At 32.3% G+C, this 19,399-nt stretch overlaps 1 protein-coding gene across 1 annotated transcript in view; it reads left to right on the forward strand.

Moving 5' to 3' along the window:
• Positions 1-1,912: 1,912 nt before the first annotated feature.
• Positions 1,913-19,399, forward strand: part of LOC113521441 (uncharacterized) — a 68,808-nt gene continuing 51,321 nt past the window's right edge. The window contains exons 1-4 of the mRNA XM_026906970.3: positions 1,913-2,007; positions 9,901-9,990; positions 11,024-11,124; positions 17,448-18,119. Coding sequence (XP_026762771.2) covers positions 1,913-2,007; positions 9,901-9,990; positions 11,024-11,124; positions 17,448-18,119 — 958 coding nt within the window. The remainder of the gene's footprint in view (positions 2,008-9,900; positions 9,991-11,023; positions 11,125-17,447; positions 18,120-19,399) is intronic.

Raw genomic sequence — 19,399 nt, forward strand, 5'->3', positions numbered from 1 at the left:
GGTCCCGAAGGAAAGTATAAATAGATATTTTATAGTATAATCTATATAGTAGTATAAAATTTATACTACTGTATAGACATACCTAATTTTTTATATATTATATAGACTAAATTTTTATTATTTTATTATATAAACCTACAGTCATGAAAAAGAATCCGAATGTTACAAATCATATTGTAACAACAATAGGACTCTTTATGCATCGCCTATCCTGAGGATTAAAGTATAACGTTACACCTCGTGCCTGTATCTTACGCAGATTATATGCATATGATTACTATTTCGCGTTAGAAATAAATAAAAAGATACCATAAGAATAATTAATCCTCTAAAGCAGTCCCTATTCTTTTTGTGGTACCTTTTCAAGTAGATTCTGAATTTGATGGTATTTTTTATATATTCTGTACCAATTTCGATTTATTTAATCGAAGGGTTAATTCCCGTGTTGGTTCCATGTGGATAGAAATAAAATATTTAAATACTTTAAAAATATTCTTTGAAAAAGGATGTAAAACAAAATTCCATTTTTATTATTATAATGTTAATATAATCTTATAAACTATTGAGTTATAAGTTTTATATAATAATGATAAATGGCATTTTAGATATTAAGTATAAGTAATAAGTTAATATAAATGCTTAATTTTGCCAACTATAATATATGTAAATACCTATTCTTATACCTAGAAAATGATTCGTAGATTCCCAAATAAATCATTTCAAATTATATTTGATGTACAGATACATGTCAATATCAATTTTATATTAACACAGGAGTAGGTATAGCATGATGCAATGACGACTAGTAGCTGCGATGCGAACTCGCGAGCCATCCGCGTCTGATTTCATTTCAAGCTTTTTGTCCGTCTGCAATACACGGTACACCCATGTAGAATATACTAACAAAGTCGCAACTCATAAACTTTATGAACACTTAAGCTAGACAGTGACTTATATTGTGTAACTTACGAGTATACACAGTTAAAACTATGACGGTATGGCTGACATGTCATGAGCTAATTCTAAAAAATATTGTTATTTTAATAAATACATAATACAAATATAAAATATAATTAAGTAGAAAAACCATATTTTAAAGGATTATTTCATTTATTATATACTTATTTATTTAATCGACTAGGTGAACTTTTTAGTTTCCCAATATACCTATTTATCTGGGAAGGTATCAGCACAAAAGTGAATACCAATAAAGATAAAATACATATATTTTATCATACTGTCACAATTATTTGTAATGAAATTTACTTATTAAAGTGAATTGTAGGGTGAATTGATATGACGAGGCTGTTAGTGACGTATATTCCAACTAATTAACAAATACTAATAACCGATTATTAATACGAGAAAAATGTCAACTTATATATTAAAAAACAAACAAAGAAAATATATAAGAAAAGGATGGACGCGCAGTGCTAAATTTGCAAATAATAAATCTCTTAATAAATAAAATATTTTCTTACTGAATTGCACGCACAAATTCCATAGGATGCTTGATTATTAAATTTTTAAAATTATAAATAATAATAAATATTATTACAAATATAGTAGCCAGTGGTCAATCTAATTATAATCGTAAAACCTTTCTTAAATTATAATTTATATTGTTGACACTTTTCAATAAACTGCAACTATGAAATTAATTTCTTTTCTTCTGTAAATTCTGCGATTTGAGATATTTATCAAGAATTTCTTTAAAATTTCATGATAATTTAATAAGAACTACTATTTTATAACTATTAATTAATTTAGTCACTGTTAAAAACCAATTAATTAACAAATATAACGCTTCCCTATATTTGCAACATAATACATGAAAATCTGATAAAAATATTACTCATTGTTACCAATGCTAAATCTAAATAAAGGTCAGATCATTTGTTTTGATGCGTATATGTCGGTGAAAGGAATGATCAAAGCTGGATGCAGCGGCGACAGCAGCGACGATGGCGGCGGCGGCGGCGGCGGCAGCAAGGACGTCAGCGGGGCGTAACAGGGCGGAGGCGGAGGGGGGGCGTCTAGACAGGCCGCAGACGCATGGAGGCTGCGCCGCCGGCCACCTCGCCAGACTCGCCACTCACGCACACAGCTGCGCGGTGCATCGCTCGATTTCACTGCACACAACGGTGCATCTGATCTGGTCTGACCTCTACCACTCAGACGGACATTGCATTTACGTCTTTCATGTATTATTTTTTCTTAAACCGTCTGAAGGTAGAACTTAGGTATAAATATATAAAGAAAAATATAATACGTTAATTGGCAAACAATTGAATCAATACGAAATGACTTATATATATCCCCTGTAAGGGTATGACGAAAAACGTCAGGACAAAATTAAATACTTTAAAATAAAGTTAAATTACGTAATGTCCTTTTTTATATTAATAAATTAAAAAATTCTTAACAAGACAATCATGGACACAATTATAAACGTCAAGTAATTCGTTCTTGATTATATGCATTCTCGATTATCAATAATTTAATATTTTGTTCCACAAAAACCACTGAATTCAATCGTGGCGAACCAGATATTTTGATTTAAAAACTAAACTAATAAACCGATTTTGATAAAATTTCTATGAGATCAATATAAAAATAAAAAATTAATTATCCTAGTCGGTATATAAATAACGGAATTATAACGTAACAAACATAAAAAAATTTAGTATAAAAATAGCAAAAGGTATTAAACCATTATACAAACTCTTTTTCAATATTTATAATATTAGTAATGATTCATTCTCGTGGTGAGCATTACGACGCTGCTTCAGACGCCACTAATGGATGAATTACATTATCCAAACTACCGTGCTCCAACCAAGCACTAACCAGAAAAAAGAGCGTTCGCATTTTAGTGACTAGCTTAGTGCAACTTCCTTAAAGTGTTGCTAGGTTTTCATGGTTTATAAAGATTTATTTTATTATTGAAAATACTAACGATTAATATATTTATTTGCAAATATATAAATATAAAATCTATTTTAATACACTAAGGACTACGAACTAGACATGATCAATTAACACAATACTTTTTTCTGCTATTTTGTTCATTTCAACATAGTTAGACTTTGTTATTTCGTTAAGTAGTGTTACTAAAATTATTTAAAATTTTTTTATTGTTTATTACTATATTATTCTTGAAATTATATATTCATTAAGTAATATTTATTTTAACAATATTTTCTATAAATGTAACAATGATCTTAAAATTTACTAATTGATATTTTAACTGTAAATTATAAATTTTATTGTTTTAACAAAAAAAGAAAAATGCTATATATTTATTTTTTTACGCAATTAGCTCATTGGATGATCTAAACGACTCTTAAATACCAAGTAGATGCATGCACGTAGAGGTCCCTGCAAGGTTATCTAAAACTTATTCAAGTGCATTAACAACAAAATTTTATATAAAATATAATTTTATTTTGCTATTTTATTTCTTCGGTATATGGTACGTCATATATCATTTAAATATTTGTTTGTGTCGTAATATCGTGTTATAAACCAAAAGTAATTTGGTCAAGATTAAAAGCATTGTTTTAGTTTATTTGTCGGTAATTACCATACCTACTTGGCAGCTGATTTGGCAACTGCAATTTCACTTTGGTGATGTTTTAACCCTACAATGCATGATTTTTTTAAATCGTGTCAAAAAAATATATGTGGTTCTATATAGTGTCTAGACATAGTAAATGATAATAATAACAATTAAAATTCATTGATTTTGTAGATATTTAGTTTTTCAATTCTGTTCCATATGTGGTACTGTATGCATTAACACTAATATTTGGATTTTAATTAGGAACAATGAACATAATCATATATTTAGTTTTACATTAAGAATAGCTTTATTTATGAATGAAATTTATTAAAATAATTATTGTCTTTGTTTAAACACAACTTAACACAACACTTTTCGCAAAATATATATGTATTTCCTTTACATTGTGGATACTTATAGCATTGTCTCTTCTCATTCCATATAGGAAGATGATCAAATTTATCAAATCTTACATCTCGAGGGGGAAGGATTACTCTTTTTTTCTTCTTCTCGATCATGTCATCTGTGGTAGAAGGCGATCTTACTCTTTTTCTTTGTAACGATGGACCACTCATACAAAGTCTTTTAGCGATTTCCAGTTTAAAATGTTTTAATTTAATCTGAGTTAGGTCATTCTTCTATTCTCTTACCCTTTTGTGCAGCAGCCAGCAATTTATGGTGACAATGTCTAGAAAATGTTAAAATAAACGCAGATACCATCTTTTAGTATGTATTTTTATTTTATACTTTCCAAGAAAGAACTCCAAAACTGGCATAGTGAAAAAACTTCTACTTTGGTGTCATGACGTACTTGGCCCTGAAATGCTAGCTTGAGAATTTGTTAATTTTTCATTCTCATTTTCAGCGAAGGTAGTACCACAATTAGTAGAAGAAAATGATGCATACCTGGTAGGCTCAATATAATTTTAAGAGTCACTATCTTTATTCATTTGGTGCAAGTTTTCTCTGATTCTCGCCATGTTATCATCATTTTCCACACCCAAAAGCCTTATATGCATTCCCTGACGGTATACCTAAATACTGCTCAATCAACTCGTTAGATAATACCTTTTTCACCATAATCTGTAATAAAATCCAACCGAAACAAAATGTTAGAAGTGAACTAATGCATGATGTGCCATATCTGGTACTCTTAAATATGATATGTTAGAACATAAAACAGTAATATTTCAAAAAATAACTTACCTTCATTTAATATACACTATTTCCAATGTAAATGTATTTTTTCCGCTTCCAAATATTCAAAAAGCTATTTTTTTAAGAATTTTCTATTTACGTAAACCACGAGTTCGCGTCGATCTTTGAAATTGTGTACGAAATACAATATCAATCGATAGCTAACACGTACTGGTGACAATTGCCGTTACTAAACCGTTGCTAAATGTATAAAGATTATTCTGTCGGTCGACAAATGACGCTAGGTGTCTTTAAACGAACAGTAGACTTAATTATTTTATTTGACCAGATATGGTACAGAATGCATTGTAGGGTTAAGAGGGGCGCTGCTGCTTATCCCTTGGCCGTTAAATTCCCTTAGACGCTTCTTACATCCACGGGAAAAGAGGCAGCGAGATCTTTAACTTCTTCGAAATTGGTTTTAATGTTTATATCGCTTGACTTTTGTATTCGTAACTCTTGAAATTTTGAAACAAATTACGTACTAGGTGATTTCATAAAAAAAATCTTACAACACTATATCAGAACTTCCAATTAATTCTAATCAAGTATTTTTAAAGTAAATGTGCAGTAATTTATTTTCTTACATGTAAGTTAGAAAAACCTCTATCATTTTTGCAAGTTTTATTTTATTGTATAATTTACTACTTTATTATGCTTGTTGTTATTATAAAAATATAAAATTATCACATAATCAATCCTTTAATATTTACATTGTTTGTCAAGGAAGTTTTTTTATTCGATTCTTTATCGTGTAAACGTAAACCCATTAAAAAAGAAAACAAGTATTTACAGTACAGTATTATCTATTTTGTGTACAAACTCGACTTTTTTACGTCGTATAAATGAGATTATAAACATTAAAATATGTATGTGTTAGTGACCGAGCACACGCAAAGTTAATAATTCCTAAAAAAATAAAACAAAAGCAATCATTAAGCGATAGTTTAGGCTAGCTCATTATTTACTGTTGACTTATTAAATTAATTATAATTACTTGTTCATTTATGTTGCTTATGCATTTAGATAAGATGGAAAATACATTAGTGCACGGACGCGTTGATCTAGAGTCTGACGTTACTTAGACACTGATAGACACCAGACGAGATAACAGGTTATTCTTAGAACATTAGTGTAATACGTACGTATTGTCAAGTAAGGTTGGGTTTTTTAAGCAATTAGGAAACTGGCAACAACCTTTGGAAGCCTCACTTATGCTAATAAATTTGTTTGTTCGTAATGATAACCTTTATTATTTTCCCGCTAAACTCCCTTTTTTGGAATTATAATAATATGTCATATTATTATTTAATTCTGTGACATTACGCTAGTAACTCTAATTTGCCGTAAAAGACTTGGTATGAGTATATATTATAGATATTATTTTACAGTCAATGTGTATTCCACAGGAATAAGGATACACTGACACTAAACTCTTTTAAAATATAAGTAATCATATTAAATTTTGATATAATCATATTCATTCGTGTGTACTACGTATTAATATTATTTTGATAACCGATGAGAACAAAGCGGAACACCGGGTGCAGTGTGATAAGAAAACCGCGAAGAGGGCGCCGGAGCGGGGCGGGGCGCTGGCGGCGGCGGACGGCGACGATGCGAGGTCGTCGCTCCACAGCACGTAAACAGATAACTCATATGATATTGCCACTGGCACTGCCCACACTAGCACGACTCAATAGCTGGTGAAACCATCACATATTACCTAAAAAAGACTATTATATTAGTATAAGAATAGGTACATTTTGTGCATGATTGACGCCTGTGCCAGACGAGTAAATAAAATTTTGATACAATAACTCAGAACTATCCTTTAGGTCAACGTCCTCGTGCATGTCAATGTTCCAACTAGGCAATTTATATTACTTCAAGTTTACCTACATCTCTTTAAAATATGCGTTTTACTTCAGCTAAATTCTTTACCATTTAGATTATTGTTAGTTATAAGTACATAAAACTCGTATTTGCATGCTATGAAAATGTAGTATTTACCTTATGGGCCTCTAGGTTCCGTAGCTAGATGCCAAAAGACTTAAAGATAATGAATAAAATCTTATAATTTTATTATATTTACCCATCTGTCTAAGTATCACAACTTTTGCAAATGAAGTCCAATCTTCATAAAACTTTTTTTCCAGAAAAATGTAGAAGAATCCCCACAAAAAGATATAAAGAAATAACAGAAGAATTCAAACCTTTTTATTATCAAACTTTATTATAATATATATATATATATATATATATATATTGGATCACATCCAAATAATCTTCATTAAATTCCTATATCTTAATTACAGTCAGAAAATAAATAATCCACGCTATTTATCGTTGAACCTAAATATTATTTTTAATATTTTAATAATAATATTAAAAAGCCTTCTAATTAGGTTACCATCGCTAATAAGCTATTTATTTAACTTAAGATAATTAGTGTGTACAACAAAGTAATTAATAAATAAAATTGGAATATTTACTCTCTACCCTAAATATCTATCCTTAGATGGATACGAGCCATCAACTGCAAATAGTGCAAATTGGTTATGCCACCGGTAAACCAACGACCTTCAAAACGTTTACTAAACCTATAGTATCTACAATAAGATATTTCACAATAATACAGACAATCAAGTACCGTTGTCTCTCAAACAAACATTCGATGTCAAAAATGCCAATAAGATTTTCATCCATGTAATACTAGCCGTGAACTCTCAATACATTCAAACCCCAAGAACAGAGAGATCGCTCCGTGATGCCTACAAAGATTACCAGGACAGTTAAGCTCTGAACTTAGCTGACTCTACTTTTTTTTTGATGGATGATAATGGAATGGTAACCCCGCTTGCGCTATCGGTAAACACTGGCAGGGTACCAGTGAGGGATGATTGATGAGGATGAAAAGGCAGGTCAGTTAGCTCACCGTGACGAATTTAACGATAAATTAGTCACGATGGTTTCCAGCGGAAATTAGGTGAAGATCGACCTGATAAGGTATATTGATAACGATGGGGACTAACCTCGCCATTACTAACAATCCCTTTCCCCCCAGCTGACTCTACTAGGTACGGCTCTACACGCGCAAGGGCCTAAATGACAATCTAAATTCGGAGAAGAGAATGGAATTTATATTTGCTCAATCAATACCAATATAATTGTATATTTATGATATACAAAAGCCCAGTTCAAGCTAAATGTATTTCCGTTAAAGATACAAGTAAACTGAGTGTTGTCACTGTACCCAACTGTGGTATCCTAAAGTATATACGTAAATACACATTTTGGATTTCTATTAATTCATGTGCACATGATAGACTAATATATATATATATATATATATATATATATTCTGTTGTTTTAATGTATGGCGTAATTTAGAAACAATAATAGTACGTATTTTTATCAAAATTAATCATTGAAAAATAATACAATACTACTACATATAATATGGAATAACAATTAATTACTGCAAAATTCTTTCTTCTTTTTTAAAATTTATTACGATAAAAAAATATGTCAAAACTTTTATTAAATTATGCTAAATATAGAAAAACTTAATCCATATTTATGTTAATTATGGATTTATATAAATACTAGGTGTACCCCACGGCAAAGTTACGTACCAAATTTTATTCAATTCCGTTCAAGAGCTATTACATGAAAGAATAACAGACATCCATCTATCCATCCGTCCATCTCTACAAAATTTCTCATTTGTAGTATTAGCTAACATTATTATTAACTTATTGTTGTTACTGTATGTTTTAGTACAATAAAGAATATATATGTATATGTAAATAAGGTAATAGGATAAAGTAATATACTTCTGCATTCCCAATATCATATGTTTTTATAACATAGAGGGCAAACGAGCATGCAGTTTACCTGATGGTAAGTTATTACCGCCATTCATAGGCACTCACTACATCAGAAAAATTTCAGATGAATGTGCAAGTTTTCTTGAAGCTTTCGATGTCGTATCTGTAATCATATAAGCTAAATCTCAGTGATCAAATATGTTATCATATTATCCGCAAAAGAAACAAGAAGGGTACCTTGTTATATATATATAGCTATATGGGTATCTAGCTTAGAGTCGTCAAGTAAGTATAATAAGTTCACATAACTGACAAGATCAAGTATTTATTTATTTTATTTATTTATTCTTTATTGCACAATAAAACTTTGTACAAGTGGCGAGCTTAATGTCATATGGCACTCTCTACCATTCTCTCTATGTCGATTCAAGTAAGAAAAGGTTTCATTTACAGGCAAACGGAGTTAGAGCAATCCTCCACTAGATGTCGCAACGAAACGACAGCGTGGATGAGTGACTCTAGATCATTAAAATTCCTTATAAGTTATAAGGGCGTATTATAAGTTATGATAGTCTAAGTTCATGAGGTTATTAATATTCAGCAATAGACAATAGCTTATACAATCTAATATAAAGATCGTATTGTGACATATCGATGTAGACAAACAAACAATGCTTCTGCTATTTGTGGTTGGCAGTCGGAAAACAGACACTACTCTACTATAATATACTACACATTTCTATATATTATTATTGATTGAAACTATTTAAATAATGATGTTATTAATTAAGCCATTTTCGATAGTAGACCCCTACATTTGTCGACGTTTTCAAATATCGTAGAAAAGACTTCAACGCGTGGGCGTACGCATCGTATATATTTTTAAACCGGGTACTTGGTGTTCTGTTCAGACTTTAATTTTTATGTATTTAGGTCAATTAAAATGTTTTCAGATATTTCTTTATATCTGTTAGTAAACAATTTTATTTCTATAGTTCCCATCGACAACTTTCGTGTATTTTTCTTATCTTTCTTCCTCTTCTTTTTACAGCTTTTATTTTCAACGACAGTATAATAATTAAACTTTGATTCAAATAAAATTCACAATCTGCTTTGAAACTCATTTTTCTTTGAAAATCATTCAATATATTTTATGTTAAACATGCTTCAATGAACGTTTAATTGATAAATAAAAACAATCTATTTGTTTTGTTTGATGACAAATGAAAAGGATGGAAAATATGTTAAAATTCATACAGAAAGTGGTAATTAAACAAACTATAAATAGTGAAATATAATTGTAAGCGAGACGGCGGGCGTCGGCAGAGGCGGCGTGGCGGTGGCAGCGGGCGGCGATCGGCGAGCACCGGCAAGCGGTGCTAATGAAAATTTAAAGTAACCTGTATCGAAACTATGGTCCAAGTCATCAGTGGAAGCGTTTTCAGCAACAACTCGGTGCAATAGCGTGCTACTGTATTTTTCATTATTATGAATATTCTTTTAATGTTACAACTATGACATTTGTAAGTATTTTTTAGAATTTAAACTCGATTACATGTAAAGAAATGAACAGATTTAAATTAAGTATGTTAACGGAATTCGTACTTCTTATCCAATTCTCTAAATTTGATCACATAAGACTATTAGCCTACGAATGAGTGTTGAATCAGTGAATAAGTAAGGTAAATAGATATTGAAATTTTTTGAACAATATTGAGTGTAGGTGAATATAAGATCATATTGATTTTACAAGAGATAATAAAACTTTTTATTAAAAAAAAAGTATCTATGTAATAAAATAAAGATATCCGCAGAAGAACCAATGTATCAATAGACTGATCATGCTATATGATGAATCCGAAAACCGATACTCCTCAAGATTTATCGGTTTTCAATACTGACTTACTTTCTCAAGAAAGTAAGTCAGTATTAGCAGATGCAATATATACACCTTACCTTCAACGTCAATAAATGCAAGTAATTGAAAACTAAAATCACTGAATACTATGTAATGTAATGGTTGTACACTGTACACTTACTGTACTTATTTAAAATTACATATAATATTAATATTATTGCTGTAACTTATTTAAACTACAGTTATGTTTTTACGAAAAATAATTTTCATTTCATTTCAACTGTTCTTTATGGCAGTTCCATAGAAAACATACGATAAAAAATTGTTGCCGCTTACGTATTATGTTGCGTCACTTATGGCCACTATAATAAATGGAGCAGCATCAAGGATCTTTTTTGACATTAACTTATTTTTAAAGGGATAACTATTATATAACAGTTAACGAAGTCAAGTAACTAAACCCCATTCGTTTATAAATTAAAGTAAAACTGGACCGGGGGTGTGAGGCGCGTCGCGACGAGGGGCGGGCACACTAGCCACATGCTCCGGTGCATCGCAACCTCGGTGCAGTGACCCGCACCCCGCGCCCCCCGCCCTGAGACCCGCAACCTGCACAGCCTTCACATATAAAATGCACCTACATATACTACATATCTCATTTACCCTGTTGGGTAAATGAGATATGTAGTAGTATGTATATATACAAAGATCTGCACATATTTATAATAAAAGGTATTATATTTATTGCACTGTTTATAATGTTCTAAGTGTATTATAAAAAAGTAAGGTGGTGTAGAAATGTAGCTTGGAATAGCAAACGAACTGACGCCCTGATGATGGAAAGTAGTACCTTTACAAAGATAGGAACGACACCATAGATATCACAGACAGCAGTACGAAACGCATGATAATTCTTATGATAACCCTCACCATTATAATATAAATCCTGTAATTCCCCATCCTTAAAACAAAGAAAACTATGCCGCGCCTATAAATTAAACATTTCATTCAGATGCTAATCTAGTCGGTCGGATTGCATTTGAATGAATTATTTTACTTGTATATTTAAGAAATTTATTACTAACAAAATAAACCAAATTGTAGTCTGAAATATTTTTTTTTAACCGAAGCAGTCAATTTCGGAACTGAAATATGTGTGGTACAAAGGCCCATTCGAATAACATATGTAAAAACTCTCCGTCTACTACGTACTGTAGCCACTCTTTCCCCCTTTCTAGAGCCTGACCTATCTAATCACAAATATTATGTAAATATCATCATTCGAAATTGTTATTATTATATAATGACAATCATGTTTAAGTGATTTTTTATATTTATATTGGAAGTTATGTCATAATCAATATATTGACTTTTAGACTTTCACGTTGCATATTTTGTTTTATAAGAGACCGGAATTGCCGAGTAGACCGTCTACTCTTGACCAAAGCCAATGTAACTCGTCGAAACGTCGAGATAATTCATCCAAATTATCATAATTTACCTAAATGATAGCTTCAATCAATATATTTGCCAATTCTGGATAGATTTTGATGATTATTTTTGGGATCAATAAGGTTCACACTTGTGTTGCTCCCATTTTTATATTATAACTTTTTTAATAGTGTATCTGAGTAGTTTTTATATAAAAGAAATTTCATATTATTTAAGAAATGATAATCAGGTATGCTGAAGATAGAGTAATAAATCTATGTAACAGACGTAAAAAGTAATGTTCTTTTTATAATGCATAGAGAACATACGAAGACCATAAAGGGAATTAGTCTCAGAAAGTCCTCATCAATAAGGTCAACTTTGCAGTTTTATCTAGATCAAGTTTTTTAACTTTCAACGTCAATGTCACAAAAAAAAACCTCTCGAATTTGTGTACTAAATTTTGTTTACATCTGTTAAGTCGTTTAAGCGTCATTGAACAAGCAACCAAACAACTTCACAAACTTTCACATTTACGTACATGGATCGCTATTCGACGAAATACAAGAAACCAAATAATATTTATTTAGATTTTATAGTTTTTTTTTTTATACAACTTAGAATGGTAAACAAGCTGACGGCCCACCTGATGGAAAGTAGTAACCGTCGCCTATAGAAATGAGCGGTACCATAGACATAACAGAGTATACTGTTTCGCCCATGATACCTCCCATGCGTTGCCATTCCTGAGGACTCAGATGTTATTCCTCTGTACCCTGTAAATTCACGCCATATCCCACCCTTCAAACCGAAACGCAGCCATGCAAACACAACTGCTTCACGGTAGAAACACGAAACTTATAACGTATCTAACACTTCCATAAGCTGGACTGGGAGAGTTTATTTTTAGTATTACGTCCACCTTGTACACAAGCATGTAAATTAGTACATGCTGAATAAATAAAATAAATATAACAAACTTTCCGCCCTTTGTAAATTTCGTCAGAAAATACATGAAACATCTGTACTTGTTTCCCAAATTCTATTTAACATATGAAGTACTATGATGAAACGTAACATTTAGAGTGTACTGTAAATACGTTCATCTAACACAAGTATAGACCGTAGGTACTTGTTGGAAGTAATTGAATTTATTAATCTTTCTTTAAAACATTAGAGATAATTTGTAAATCTTTTTTCGCTTCCACTGTATTTTGTTTTTATTGCTAGTTTTTTTTTTTTTTTTTATTTATTTACTCTTTATTACAAAAAAATGTCTGGTATAAAAGGCGGACTTAATACTATATAGCATTCTCTCTCAGTTAACCTTTGGAAAACCAGATTTTCTTTTAATTTTTTTTTAAATTGAAAATTGTTGCAAATAAATTTTTACACGTACGTATCGATATACTTACAAATCACAACACATACAATGGAGAACTACTGCACATTACAATTATATAAATATACATACATGAATACATTAAACAAATATTACATAAATATACAAATATATCATAAAAACATACCAGTAGCATTTGAAAAGTTCTTTTTGCATTTGATAGCTATTTTCTTGAAAAAGATTACGTATAATCTAAGGTATAGCTATTTAAGTAGCTAGCTATTAACATCACGATAGAACTACGGGCGTAGCCGCGAGACACAACTAATATTATTATTATGATTCTAATAACCTCTAATTACTTCTATTTAGCAGGTCGTCAAGTTTGTTTTATTGCAACACGCCAATTCAACACCGAATATTATATTATTTTGTAACCGATAAACAGGATCTAATCCCTTAACAATTTCATTACGAATAAAATTAAGTTATTTTTTGGTAACCAATTTTTATTTTATTTTTTGTTTATATGTCCCATGATATCTTCACCAGACATGAGGCAATCTTGATCCTAATTTTTTTTTTTACCCAAAAAGCTTACTCCCGTGCAGTTCCTATATTAATTTTGTCAACATTAAAGTAAAATGTTTTTAAAGAAAATTCTAAAGTATCGTTATCACATGACGACCAATTCAAGATTTTGTATACCACATAAATGCGTATTTATACGATACCTCTGCCAATTTTTAACCCATTTTAATAATTCTTTTCGCGATCAGTAGATCTCCTTATTGCTTCCGTATTAATTATGTTAAAATTGAAGTTAATGATTTTTTTTTTTTGGAAGCAAAAACTTATTAAAAATTTTCAATCTTTTTCATCGATTTCAAAAAGGGTCAGATTTCTCAATTCAACTATATTCTTTGTCTGTATTTTATTCGATATTATGGAACTTTTTTGTATTTTATAGAATTTATGCTTGTAGTATTAGTTTCATTTAATTATATCACAATTGTAGAAAATATATACGATATATTTTTCCAAATATCATGAATTGATTGAAAACAAAAGAGTTGACTTCGCCCAAAGTAATCTTAATAAAAAATTTAAGAATATTTTAATTTTACATCATTTACTATTACTCTGATCTGCACAGATCTTCATAGATATATATATATATATATATATATATATATATATATATATTACGGAAATTTTATGAACTATGTCGTTCATTTTCAACAATTGTTTCGACTTTATCCAGAAATCTTCTTCAGGGTACGCTGTACAGGTACAAGTATGCAAGTACGCTGCTTTACATCGCAGCATCTCGTCTCGCACAGTTGATTATATTGCGTAACATCAGAGCACAAAGCATGCTCTATCACAGCGGAACTATGTCCACATTCTTCATAGGCGGAATGTGTTCAACCACCCTTGTAGTCATGTTTCACCCCGTCTCACCAACATAACATTTATCTCATACATACGTTTCGACAAAGTCCAAGTTGTAGTACTTGAGTGATGGATGACTCAGAAGATCACAACATCGAAATCGAAAGTCCCTGACAGTCACAACGACACTAGACAGAGTCACTCAACGCCGATAGCACCATAGCCTGCTGCCCCCGCTATCTCCGCTTCCAACCCCGCACATACCGATATCTTCATGGGCTCTACAAGCTGCAGCTTGCACTCGCACAAATTAACAGTGACCTAAGGACCAATAACTAGCGAGTTAACCTTCAATCATTGACAGCTTAGTTGGACAACGTTTTATGGATTTCGGAATTCCCATGATCAAATCCCAGCATATACCGCTGGACTTTTCAAATTTATGTTAGAATTATTGCCATTTGTTTATAGTGCTTCGGAGGACACATCATGTGATCCAGTAAACCACAAGCACATTTATTTAGGCCACCTTGTGCAACAAAATCACGTGTTTATGATAGAATACTGTAATACTAATCCGTGTATTAAATTAGTAGATTCCAGAGAAAGAAGTGGAGTTCAAAGTAATGAAAAAACTTACAGGCTTTTTTTTACGTTTACATTTAGTGAAGCTGTAAAAACCATCTGCGATCAACGGTATTAAACAGTCCGAAACAAATGCAAGTGATGCTTGAGTGAACATAAAAAAAAAAAACACTTTTCGAGGTAATTAGAAAATAGCCAGTCACTATAACCTTATCATCACAATCACGATCACTAAACAAAATATGTATTTATCTTTTAATAGTTTAGAGAGACATATAATCACTATCATTTGCATTATATTGCAAATTGAAAAAAGATTTCAAAAAGTCCGTACAAGTCCGTACATTGTATTTTACTTTTACAATTTTTTTAAATTGTAATTTTTTAATTACAATTCACATTACATTATAATTTTTAATGATTTAGAGTAATAAAGACTATTTATTACTACTTGTACTACTCATGCATTAAGAACTTTTTCACAGAAACGAGCTAGACAGGAACACTATATAGATACGAAACATTTTAGAATTTTTGTCCATCTATCAGTCCGTTTCTCTCATCTAACACAGTCCCATAGCTTTTCACTTCCTTTTTTATGTTTATGCTAGTGAAATAACTAAACTAGTAAAGGATGATAGATCAATCCTTAATAAATTTTTATTCATTATGATTATAAGACGAGACCGCGCGGAGGTCGATCTAAAGTACACGTATATTGCTAGCAACTGGACAGCTATTTCCCGTTACTAATAATCCATATTTCTTGTACCAGTTTGGTTGCCTTTAAAAAATGGCTATTTTTTATTAAATAGCGATTTTTTAAAGGCAACCAAAAAATGCTTTTTGTAATTCAGATTTTTTATTCCTGCGTACATATTTAATATAATTATATCTTTCTGTGAGAGGGACAATAAATTCTTCTCATTTTCTCATATTGTTTACAAAATTACCTATCTATAAAAATGCCCCATTTAGATACTTAATAACTATTTCAGATATAATGATTATATAGAAATATCATTGCCATATTGTAATGCAGCAACATCTTGGGGGAAAGGGATTGTTAGTAATGGGGCCTATCTGACCCATTGCTGAGAGAGGTCGACCTGATAGGGTGTATTGCATAGCAAACACCCTATCAGGTCGACCTTTACGCGGTTCCCCCTGGAAACCATCGTGGTTAATTCTAGTGGAATTTGTCACAATGGGCTAACTGACTTGCTTTCATCGTCACCTATTATCCCTCACTGGTGCCCCGCCAGTGTATGCCGATAGCGCAGACGGCGTTACTATTTAATGTACATATATATTCCGGTGTTATCATCCTTTAAAAAAAAACTATTAGTCTTTCAAATTTTGAGTGACTGTCTATAGAACAAATACTATTTTTTTTTCTCCAAAAAACTCACTATTTCCAAAATATTAAAAATATTTTGAAGTCACTTAATTTTTTTTAAATAATGCTGAATACTAAATTTTAAGTCTTCAACTGAAAAAAGGACGATCTCATATAAATTATTGGCCTTATAAAAAAAAGCAAATATTCCGAACGTGACATGCTTTGAGTAATAACATACTATTGTATTCGCAATGTCGGTTGATTTATAACATTCATGCTTAAACCTATTTATTAATCATAGCTAATCCTTACTAACAATATGCGTATTAATGTCAAAGTATGTCTATTTATTTGTTACCTCTTAACACCTTAACAGTGCACACGATAATTCATACATTTACTTGTAGTATATAGTAACATAAACTGTAAATATTAAATGTTATTGTAGAAAGCTACTAAAGGTCTATTACTGTAATTGTATTTCTTATATACTGTTAATTGATTAACTCTATGCTTTTAAATGAAATAAATAAAAATAAAAGGATTTAGGCTAATACATATCAGTCAATCGATACGTCGATAGAAGTAACGAGTCTAGATACCTTTATGCTCTTTTCAAATGCCGAGGAAAATATATTTCCTTGTGTGAAGCAGTAACTCAAGCGACACAGAATATTTATACAGGTGGAGCTTCCCGACGTATGAGAGTTCAACGTAATGTCAAACACCTATCTATATCAGAAATAATTTTACATCTAAATATAAACCGTGCATAAGAATTCACAACACAGAGAGCGCGAGACAGTGAGATAGTGCGAGTGTCTGTTTCCTTGCCAATAGCTACGACATTGTATCTATTGACTTGGGGCAGTAGCATGTTTGTCGGTGACTATTTTGAGTGAACGGACACCGCGTGTGTCAGCAACGAGGTCCGGGTCCTTGCTCGGCCCGTTTCGATGTAATCAATCAAAAAAGAAAGTCTGTAAAGGAGTCATTCGGCCACCGAGCACTGTGTTATCGACGCAGGTGCAGGTGGCCGCACCGCGATACATATCGCATCACCGCCCGCCCGCAATTTCGCGTAAAATTGGCAGCGTGTGTCGGGCGGGCGGCGGTAGCGGCGAGGAGCGTCGCTCCCGAAATAGTGTTCGGGCGCGGTCGTGTGCTCTCGGAAGCGGCGCCCCAGTCGCCGTGTGGCCGCGCGCGCGCACCCGCGTCGCTTCGCCAGCCGCCTCGACGCCATCGCACATACAAATACCTGGGTGACGAAGCGAGCTCGTCTCTGCACGAGTCAACGGTGCGCGTATTTCGGTCGCGAGAGGGCCCCGGGCCGCGTCGGGCGCGCTGCCCGCGCGCTGGCCGCCGTGCTCTGGTGGTGGTGCGTGGCGCTGCTGCGGCTGGTCGCGCTCTGCGCTCCCCCGGCCCGTCCGGCGTCGGCGCGCCGCCGCCGTGCTACGCCCGCGCCGCAGAAGATGCGACGTCGGAGGCTGCTCGCGCGAGCGCGCCCTCGAACACCACCGAGCCACCGCCGCCGACGCCGACGCCCGCGGCCGATCCGCCCGCACACATCGGTCAGTATTGAGACCGCGTTTATCGCGCGCTAGCTCAGACAAACCGCCGTCGTATCCATAACCACGTCGAAAACCTGACAGGTCGACGCGTAACTTTATCTTATTCCGCACGCTACTATTCATTTATACTTAACAGCTAAACTATTTTGACATTTGAAGACTTAGTATTATAGATAATGTTATTAATGCTATTAGGTAAATTATGGAATATATTAAAATTTTCTATCTATCATAAAGTTATTAGATACACTAAAATTTAAAGTACACTGTGAAAATATATAATCGTTATGTTATATTATTATAAATTTAATGGGCATGGACAAAATTGAACGGCAAGAATTATCCATATAATAACCTATACCCGAGTAAATAAACAGAACACAGTCGTATACATATCCTGCATGTAGTAGGTACAAAGTAAACATGTCCATACTGATAACAACTGCAGCATTTTTTATATTATTTATTTACAAATAAGTAAATATTAAGACGGCCTATAAACTTTTGACACCAGAAAGCGCCACCCTAACACAAGTTGTAGTAATAACAGTATTTATAGGACACTAGCTTTTCCCCATGACTTCGTTCACATGACCGGGTTAATTTTTATTTTCTTTTTTACGCAATAAATAGTAGCCTATCTTTCTTCATCTCAAACAACACGCGTATACTAAATTTCATGACGATTAATAGAGCCGTTAACACTCCTAGTAGTAACAACAAACTCTCTTTCACATTTACAATATTAGTAGGGGTTAATATATAATATGAATATTCTCATTTATTTATTTATATGCTTGTGTTTGTTCACTTTTAATATAGATTTTAAGTTATGACGAAAATTTACACATGCGGTCTTATTCCTTTAAGAAGGTCTTCCACTCAACTTTGAGAAATTTTATCATAATCATTTAGTAAATAATTATTTTTATCTAAGTTTATACTAATACTATAAAGATTTAATTGTTTGTTTGTAATGAATAAACTCAATAACTACTCAACCGATATAAACATTCTTTCGCCTATATAAAGCTACTTTATCAATGAGTAATACAGGCTATAATTATTTTCAAAAATTATATGTACCCGTGAAAAGACGGGTTGGATCACTAGTATAAGATGCAATTAATAATATATAAATAATACATTATTAAAAGTCTATAATATATCTAAATGGTTATAACATCTGCAGTATACAAATAATAATCTCAGCTGTGTTTGTAAATATTTTTTCCGACGAACTTCTGTGTGGGGCGTAGTTAGCCAGCGTCGAGTACTAG

The sequence above is a fragment of the Galleria mellonella genome, unplaced genomic scaffold, assembly GCF_026898425.1.
Source record: "Galleria mellonella isolate WM207_F2 unplaced genomic scaffold, CSIRO_AGI_GalMel_v1 utg55, whole genome shotgun sequence".
Classification (NCBI taxonomy): Eukaryota; Metazoa; Arthropoda; class Insecta; order Lepidoptera; family Pyralidae; genus Galleria; species Galleria mellonella.